Genomic DNA, 10,587 nt, shown 5'->3' with positions numbered 1-10,587 from the left:
CTCAACTAATGCATAATCTGCCTTCATTTGGGTTAGGATTATGAGCATGGAGCAGATCTAATTCATGCTCCAGGCTCAGTACTATCCAGAGAGTCTGTCTTTTTTGGAAATTAGAATTAGTCTACATCAGGGGTCACCAACGCGGTGCCCGTGGGCACCAGGTAGCCCGTCAGGACCAGATGAGTAGCCCGCTGGCCTGTTCTAAAAATAGCTCAAATAGCAGCACTTACCAGTGAGCTGCCTCTATTTTTTAAATTGTATTTATTTACTAGCAAGCTGGTCTCGCTTTGCCCGACATTTTTAATTCTAAGAGAGACAAAACTCAAATAGAATTTGAAAATCCGAGAAAATATTTTAAAGACTTGATCTTCACTTGTTTAAATAAATTCATTAATTTTTTTACTTTGCTTCTTATAACTTTCAGAAAGACAATTTTAGAGAAAAAATACAACCTTAAAAATGATTTTAGGATTTTTAAACACATATACCTTTTTACCTTTTACATTCCTTCCTCTTCTTTCCTAACAATTTAAATCAATGTTCAAGTAAATTTATTTTTTTTATTGTAAAGAATAATAAATACATTTTAATTTTAGCTTCTGTTTTTTCGACGAAGAATATTTGTGAAATATTTCTTCAAACTTATTATGAATAAAATTCAAAAAAATTATTCTGGCAAATCTAGAAAATCTGTAGAATCAAATTTAAATCTTATTTCAAAGTCTTTTGAATTTCTTTTAACATTTTTGTTCTGGAAAATCTAGAAGAAATAATGATTTGTCTAGCTTGGTCCAATTTGTTATATATTCTAACAAAGTGTAGATTGGATTTTAACCACATGTCATCAAAATTCTAAAATTATTCTTAATCAGGAAAAATTACTAATGATGTTCCATAAATTATTTTTTTTATTTTTTCAAAAAGATTCGAATTAGCTAGTTTTTCTCTTCTTTTTTTCGGTTGAATTTTGAATTTTAAAGAGTCGAAATTGAAGATAAACTATGTTTCAAAATTTAATTGTCATTTTTTTCGTGTTTTCTCCTCTTTTAAACTGTTCAATTAAGTGTAAATATCATTAATTATTAATAATAACATAGAGTTAAAGGTAAATTGAGCAAATTGGCTATTTCTGGCAATTTTTTTAAGTGTGTATCAAACTGGTAGCCCTTCGCATTAATCACTACCCAAGAAGTAGCTCTTGCTTTCAAAAAGGTTGGTGACTCCTGGTCTACATGTTAAACGTGTTCTTATAAATGATTCTTTGCACACGCCATTCCATTTAAAAATAAGTCTTTTTTTTCTCCCAACAAATAATGAAGATAGAAATAACCTGAAATGAAATGAAATGAAAATGAAATCTTAACATTGCAACACATGCCAATACGGCCGGGTTAACTTATAAAGTGACATTTTCAAATTTCCCGCCACACTTCCGGTTGAAAACGTCTATGTATGATGACGTATGCGCGTGACGTCACGGCGGCAACGGAAGTATTGGTACCCATACAAAAAGGTCTGTTTTCATCGAAAAATTCCACAGTATTCTGTACCGTGAGTACAGCTTTGGCTTCCAAACATTTGATCGCTTGCCCGTACGTGCGTGTCGCTATGTGCATGTGACGTACGTAACTTTGGGGAAATATATGTTTCTCGCCGACTCTGATGGCGGCCGGGGTGTCGTCGAAAGCTACAACGCCCGCCGCCGCCGCCGCTCCGTAGCTAAGTTAGCTTCAATGGCGTCATTAGCAACAGCATTGTTAAGCTTCGCAAAGCTGGAAATTATTAACCGTGTAGTTACATGTCCATGGTTTAATAGTATTGTTGATCTTCTGTCTATCCTTCCAGTCAGGGGTTTATTTCTTTTGTTTCTATCTGCATTTGAGCCCGATGCTATCACGTTAGCTCCGTAGCTAAAGAGCTTCACCGATGTATTGTCGTGGAGATAAAAGTCACTGTGAATGTCCATTTCGCGTTCTCGACTCTCATTTTCAAGAGGATATAGTATCCCAGGTGGTTTAAAATGCAAATCCGTGATCCACAATAGAAAAAGGAGAAAGTGTGGAATCCAACCCTTGTACTTGAGTTACGGTCAGAGCGAAAAAAGATACGTCCTGCACTGCACTCTAGTCCTTCACTCTCATGTTTCCTCATCCACAACTCTTTCATCCTGGCTCAAATTAATGGGGTAATCGTCGCTTTCTCGGTCCGAATCTCTCTCGCTGCTGGTTTAAACAACGGGGAAATGTGAGGAGCCTTTCAACCTGTGACGTCACGCTACTTCCGGTACAGGCAAGGCTTTTTTTAATCAGCGACCAAAAGTTGCGAACTTTGTCGTCGTTGTTCTCGATTAAATCCTTTCAGCAAAAATATGGCAATATCGCGAAATGATCAAGTATGACACATAGAATGGATCTGCTATCCCCGTTTAAATAAAAAAAAATCATTTCAGTAGGCCTTTAAAGACATTTATGTAATGTGCAGGTGGTTTTAGCCATGTTTTTAAAAGCATTTTAACATGATCTATAACTGGTAGAAAAGGGTAAAAATAAGTTATCACCGCTTATTATTGGACTTTTATTTAATGTACAGGCAAACATTTTGATAACTTTCTACTATTACTAAATGTCATTAAAGAGGAACAGCCCTTTTTTGTTTAAAGTTTGCTTATAATTCACAATCCTTATGTAAGACAAACGTATATGTTTTTTTTTTTGTTATGAATTCTAACTCTTAAAGTCGTAAAACAGCCAAACATCAATGTTTTCTATACATAACAGGCACATTCATAATAACATGAAATACTTAAAGGCCTACTGAAATGATTTTTTTTTATTTAAACGGGGATAGCAGATCCATTCTATGTGTCATACTTGATCATTTCGCGATATTGCCATATTTTTGCTGAAAGGATTTAGTAGAGAACATCGACGATAAAGTTCGCAACTTTTTGGTCGCTGATAAAAAAAAAGCCTTGCCTGTACCGGAAGTAGCGTGACGTCACAGGTTGAAAGGCTCCTCACATTTCCCCATTGTTTACACCAGCAGCGAGAGAGATTCGGACCGAGAAAGCGACGATTACCCCATTAATTTGAGCCAGGATGAAAGATTCGTGGATGAGGAACGTGAGATTGAAAGACTAGCGTGCAGTGCAGGACGTATCTTTTTTCGCTCTGACCGTAACTTAGGTACAAGCTGGCTCATTGGATTCCACACTTTTTCCTTTTTCTATTGTGGATCACGGATTTGTATTTTAAACCACCTCGGATACTATATCCTCTTGAAAATGAGAGTCGAGAACGCGAAATGGACATTCACAGTGACTTTTATCTCCACGACAATACATCGGCGAAACACTTTAGCTACGGAGCTAACGTGATAGCATCGGGCTCAAATGCAGATAGAAACAAAAGAAATAAACCCCTGACTGGAAGGATAGACAGAAGATCAACAATACTATTAAACCATGGACATGTAACTACACAGTTAATACTTTCCAGCTTGGCGAAGCTTAACAATGCTGTTGCTAACGACGCCATTGAAGCTAACTTAGCAACGGGACCTCACAGAGCTATGCTAAAAACATTAGCTATCCACCTACGCCGGCCAGCCCTCATCTGCTCATCAACACCCGTGCTCACCTGCGTTCCAGCGATCGACGGAGCGACGAAGGACTTCACCCGATCAACAATGCGGTCGGCGGCTAGCGTCGGATAGCGCGTCTGCTATCCAAGTCAAAGTCCTCCTGGTTGTGTTGCTGCAGCCAGCCGCTAATACACCGATCCCACCTACAGCTTTCTTCTTTGCAGTCTCCATTGTTCATTAAACAAATTGCAAAAGATTCACCAACACAGATGTCCAGAATACTGTGGAATTTTGCGATGAAAACAGAGCTTTTTTGTATTGGATTCAATGTGTCCGAATACTTCCGTTTCAACCATTGACGTCACGCGCATACGTCATCATACATAGACGTTTTCAACCGGAAGTTTAGCGGGAAATTTAAAATGTCACTTTATAAGTTAACCCGGCCGTATTGGCATGTGTTGCAATGTTAAGATTTCATCATTGATATATAAACTATCAGACTGCGTGGTCGCTAGTAGTGGCTTTCAGTAGGCCTTTAACTTCACAGGTGTCATAGTTTCGATGCCTTCAGTGACAATCTACAATGTAAATAGTCGTGAAAAGAAAGAAAACGCATTGAAATGAGAAGGTGTGTCCAAACCCTTTGGCCTGTACTGTACATGGGGTAATATTGGGAGAGTGAGTCGGGGTTCTTATGGGCTAAAATTCGCCATGCAGAACCGATGCACAATGATTTTCCAATGGTCCCACGGGCCAGAAAAAAGGCTCGGGCTGGATCTGGTCGGCGGGTCGGGGCTTTGAACGTCCTTGAATACTGTATAGAGGACAGTATTTGCAGCAATTTGAGCGTTGGTACAAAAAGTTAACAGCAGAGGGAAATTGGTGGTCAAACTTTAACTTTTTTTTGCAACTTTTGATTAATCTTGACAACTAAACAACATTGGGTCCAAAACTAATCCCCAAAGTTGAACATAAAACTTGTACCAGCCTGTCATTGGGATTTAGCTGCAGACTTGGGTGTTTGTGTTTTAAGTTGAGTGGATTAAATTGGTCCGCTGGTGCAGAATCTGCAGTGATGTTAAAGCTCCTCCATTATAAAGAAGGACAACTCCCATACACACATTTATACATACATAGGTACCTACGCTCAAATACACGCAAATACAGTACATACCTACACACTCAAAGTTCGTACATCCACACGTACACTCACTGTACAAACATACATATATACATACATGTACATATACATTCACTGTACAAACATACATATATACATACATGTACATATACATTCACTGTACAAACATACATATACACATACATGTACATATACATTCACTGCACAAACATACATATACACATACATGTACATATACATTCACTGCACAAACATACATATATACATACATGTACATATACATTCACTGCACAAACATACATATACACATACATGTACATATACATTCACTGCACAAACATACATATACACATACATGTACATATACATTCACTGCACAAACATACACATACACATACATGTACATATACATTCACTGTGCAAACATACATATAAACATACATGTACATATACATTCACTGCACAAACATACATATATACATACATGTACATATACATTCACTGCACAAACATACACATACACATACATGTACATATACATTCACTGTGCAAACATACATATATACATACATGTACATATACATTCACTGCACAAACATACATATACACATACATGTACATATACATTCACTGTGCAAACATACATATAAACATACATGTACATATACATTCACTGTGCAAACATACATATAAACATACATGTACATATACATTCACTGCACAAACATACATATATACATACATGTACATATACATTCACTGTGCAAACATACATATATACATACATGTACATATACATTCACTGCACAAACATACATATATACATACATGTACATATACATTCACGCTTTTTTTTTTTTTTTTTTAAAGAAGGGCCTAAAACGAACAAACAAAAAACATAAACAACAATACAACTTATAATTGACGGATAGATCTGAAGTTGATCTCGAGATTATTGTGTTAAAAGTAAACAGTTAAAAAAAATGAATAATTTATTTTTTAACACTTTAATGAGTAGGACCCTTTTGGTTCCCCAATCATTTTAGTGTGATTTGTTTTTAAGTGTCATCGCTCAAAAAATAATAATGAATCAAAATCAATGTTATTATAAATTATTGACCTATCCAAGGCTCCAATTATGTCACATTAAATATTGCACTTTGGGATATTTTTTTGGGAAAATGTTGCATATTTTGTGTTTGCCATATAAAAAAATTGAGCTGTTTTTTTTTTAAAGAAGGGCCTAAAACGAACAAACAAAAAACATAAACAACAATACAACTTATAATTGACGGATAGATCTGAAGTTGATCTCGAGATTATTGTGTTAAAAGTAAACAGTAAAAAAAATGTATAATTTATTTTTTAACACTTTAATGAGTAGGACCCTTTTGGTTCCCCAATCATTTTTGTGTGATTTGTTTTTAAGTGTCATCGCTCAAATAATAATAATGAATTAAAATCAATGGTGTTATGAATTATTGACATTTTTAAGGCTCCAATTATTATATAATCTCAAATATTCCACTTAAAAATGTTATTGGGTGAAAATATTGCATATTTTGTGTTTTTTCCATTAAAAAACAGGGATTTCTTTGACAAAAAGAGCATACGACTTAAATCTTTAAAAACGTTATATTGACAGATAGACCTAATGTTGATCTAGAGATTTAAAACTTGAATAATAATAAAAATAATAATACTGAATAATGACACTTTTTTTTTTTTTTTTTTAACAAAACCCTTTGGGGTCCCCGGGATCAAGCCTGAGTGGAGGCCTACATGTATATTTTTTATACATATATTGTATTGGTTTTTAAAATAAAAAAATATCAAAATGGCCACCGTTTGCTTTGATTTTTCAGTGTGCGCGGCCCTCAGTGGAAAAAGTTTGGACACCCCTGCCCTAGGGGAAACTAGGTAACACATGGCACGCTGACAAAGCTTAACCCAGGGGTCACCAACCTTTTTGAAAGCAAGAGCTACTTCTTGGGTACTGATTAATGCGAAGGGCTACCAGTTTGATACACACTTAAATAAATTGCCAGAAATAGCCAATTTGCTCAATTTACCTTTAACTCTATGTTATTATTAATAATTAATGATATTTACACTTAATTGAATGGTTTAAAAGAGGAGAAAACACAAAAAAAATGACAATTACATTTTGAAAGATAGTTTATCTTCAATTTCGACTCTTTAAAATTCAAAATTCAACCGAAAAAAAGAAGAGAAAAACTAGCTAATTCGAATCTTTTTGAAAAAATTAAAAAAATAATTTATGGAACATCATTAGTAATTTTTCCTGATTAAGATTAATTTTAGAATTTTGATGACATGTTTTAAATAGGTTAAAATCCAATCTGCACTTTGTTAGAATATATAACAAATTGGACCAAGCTATATTTCTAACAAAGACAAATCATTATTTCTTCTAGATTTTCCAGAAAATCTAGAAGAAATTCAAAAGACTTTGAAATAAGATTTAAATTTTATTCTACAGATTTTCTAGATTTGCCAGAATAATTTTTTTTAAATTTTAATTATAAAAGGTTTGAAGAAATATTTCACAAATATTCTTCATCGAAAAAACAGACGCTAAAATGAAAAATTAAATTAAAATGTATTTATTATTCTTTACAATAAAAAATACATTTACTTGAACATTGATTTAAATTGTCAGGAAAGAAGAGGAAGGAATCTAAAAGGTAAAAAGGTATATGTGTTTAAAAATCCTAAAATCATTTTTAAGGTTGTATTTTTTTCTCTAAAATTGTCTTTCTGAAAGTTATAAGAAGCAAAGTAAAAAAAATAATGAATTTATTTAAACAAGTGAAGACCAAGTCTTTAAAATATTTTCTTGGATTTTCAAATTCTATTTGAGTTTTGTCTCTCTTAGAATTAAAAATGTCGAGCAAAGCGAGACCAGCTTGCTAGTAAATAAATACAATTTAAAAAATAGAGGCAGCTCACTGGTAAGTGCTGCTATTTGAGCTATTTTTAGAACAGGCCAGCGGGCGACTCATCTGGTCCTTACGGGCTACCTGGTGCCCGCGGGCACCGCGTTGGTGACCCCTGGCTTAACCTATTGTTACTATAACAATCTACAAGGTTAATACAGTTCACTTCTCTGCCTTCCCCTCCATTTATCTGCTTTCTTTTGTTTTTGAAGTTATCATTACATATATGTGTTGTTGCATTGGAAACAACTGTATTGGTGATAATAGAGGTCAATTATTGTTAGTATCCATTTTTAATAGTGATATTTCTATTGGTATTTGTATTGCTCCATGTGTAGTGTAATAATGCTCATTGTCGTTTCTGTGTTATTAATATTTACTTCACTAACTGCTTCTTTGCTATCATTTTTACCATCATTATTGTACATATACTATTTGCTGATGCTGTTCTGTTGTTGTTGTGTTTGTTGTTGTTGTTGTTGTCTCTCCGTCTTATCCCCCCTTCTTGTCCCTGCAATTTCCCCTTCGTTCTTCCTTTTTTTCCTCCTGCTCCGGCCCGGCTGCTCCAAATAATAATATAAATCCATTTAATAAAGTCAAATACAAATAAGGCAACAGAGAAGTATCCCACCCTTCTATTTTGTAAAGTCAATCTGTACAGCCAATATGGCCACCTACAAACCCCGTTTCCATATGAGTTGGGAAATTGTGTTAGATGTAAATATAAACGGAATACAATGATTTGCAAATATTTGCATTCCGTGCTTGAGTCACTGTCAGTGTGACTCCACCACCTTGAGCTGCCCTTGTGTGTTGTGGTAAAGCCCGCCTGTAGGTCCACGTGGAGACCGACAGATTAACTTCTTTAAAGCCGACCACTCACCTTGATCCAGATCGTACTCCTCCATGGTGCTGACAAAGTGAGGCCTGGAGTAGAAGTTGTGCGGCCCCGGCTGCTGAAGCCCCCCCAAGCTGAAGAGGCTGCGCTCGTTGGTAGCGCAGCAGGAGAAGGCTCTCCGGCTGGGGATGCAGGGGTAGCGTGTCCAGCTCTTCATCTCCAGGTCAAACGCCTCCAGCGCCGTCACCGGCATCTTTCCTTGGCGGCCGCCTGGGAATGACGCGGGGAGAAAAATTCAGCTTCTGTCCAGGCTGAATGATTTAAAAGCCTTGTAAACAATAAAAGCCAGTCGGATTTACACTCGGCATGCTGCTGCACGGACCTCCTGCTGCACACCATCAGGTGGAGTTTGATGGCTTGTTTCAACAGCGTTATGTTGCAAGGACATCCGAATCAGAATCAGAATCAGAATAGTTTTCATTGCCATTGTTTGAGAGCGGGTTCACAAACAAGGAATTTTACTGGATGCAATCGTGCAACATGAAACACATTTAACACAGAATAGAATAACATCTACTGTAAAGAGGCTCTTTGCAAATCTGAGCCGCCACCTAGAGGGCACCAACATTTCATGGTGTTGTACGTATTTGTTTAATCTGGAGCCAGGAGATGTATAAAGAGGACATGATGCATAAACTTAAAATCAGAAGTATTTACTCCCTATTGGATACAATTGTAATACAATTTGTCAGAGCGCTATCTGTCCCTAGTAGCCTTCAATACGGCGACTTACACAGGGCGGTCTGGGACACGCCCTCACCCTCGCGCTCTTACAATACATATCACAATGTATGAATATGCAATGAGGTGTCTGCTTCCAGGGGTGGAATCTTCCTCTGCCTTCTCCTTCCTGGAATCCGACTTCATATCTGGTGTTGTCCTTCAATACGGCGACTTACACAGGGCGGTCTGGGACACGCCCTCCCCCTCGCGCTCTTATAATATATATCACAATGTATGAATATGCAATGAGGTGTCTGCTTCCAGGCGTGGAATCTTCCTCTGCCTTCTCCTTCCTGGAATCCGACTTCATATCTGGTGTTGTCCTTCAATACGGCTACTTACACAGGACAGTCCGGAGGCGCCCTCCCCCTCGCGCTCTTACAATATATATCACAATGTATGAATATGCAATGAGGTGTCTGCTTCCATGCATGGAATCTTCCTCTGCCTTCTCCTTCCTGGAATCTGACTTCATATCTGGTGTTGTCCTTCAGACCTCGGTGAAGAAGCCACATCAACAGTAGCACGAATGTGGACGATAAGAGTGAATGTGCATGTGCTTGAACTTGGATCCAGTTCCAACTGGAACTTAGAGGATATGATTAGCTGCACGGTCTATTCTAAGCATATATATATATATATATATATATATATATATATATATATATATATATATATATATATATATATATATATATATATATACTAAACATTTCTTAATCACGTCATCCTTCATTATCTTAATTATATCCCAGCATAATAAATCCCAACATCCCCCCTTTTGATCTCTTATGTTTGTTGTCAGCTAATGATAGCCATTTGGCAAAGTTTAGCATCTAACGCAGGGGTCAGCAACCTTTTTGAAAGCAAGAGCTACTTCTTGGGTAGTGATTAATGCGAAGGGCTACCAGTTTGATACACACTTAAATAAATTGCCAGAAATAGCCAATTTGCTCAATTTACCTTTAACTCTATGTTATTATTAATAATTAATGATATTTACACTTAATTGAACTGGTTTAAAAGAGGAGAAAACACGAAAAAAAATGACTATTAAATTTTGAAACATAGTTTATCTTCAATTTCGACTCTTTAAAATTCAAAATTCAACCGAAAAAAAGAAAAGAAAAACTAGCTAATTCGAATCCTTTTTGAAAAAATAAAAATAAAAATTTATGGAACATCATTAGTAATTTTTCCTGATTAAGATTAATTTTAGAATTTTGATGACATGTTTTAAATAGGTTAAAATCCAATCTGCACTTTGTTAGAATATATAA

General features: G+C 36.0%; 1 protein-coding gene across 1 annotated transcript in view; it reads right to left on the bottom strand.

Annotated features, from left to right (window-relative positions):
- Nucleotides 1-10,587, bottom strand: part of LOC133654316 (kelch domain-containing protein 8B-like) — a 356,145-nt gene that overhangs the window by 140,532 nt on the left and 205,026 nt on the right. Inside the window, exon 5 of the mRNA XM_062054614.1 lies at nucleotides 8,570-8,794. Within this exon, the coding sequence (XP_061910598.1) occupies nucleotides 8,570-8,794 (225 nt within the window). The remainder of the gene's footprint in view (nucleotides 1-8,569; nucleotides 8,795-10,587) is intronic.

This window comes from Entelurus aequoreus, linkage group LG07 (genome assembly GCF_033978785.1).
Source record: "Entelurus aequoreus isolate RoL-2023_Sb linkage group LG07, RoL_Eaeq_v1.1, whole genome shotgun sequence".
Classification (NCBI taxonomy): domain Eukaryota; kingdom Metazoa; phylum Chordata; class Actinopteri; order Syngnathiformes; family Syngnathidae; genus Entelurus; species Entelurus aequoreus.
The sequence above is the reverse complement of the archived record's forward strand: the minus strand, read 5'-3'. Positions and strand labels throughout refer to the sequence as shown.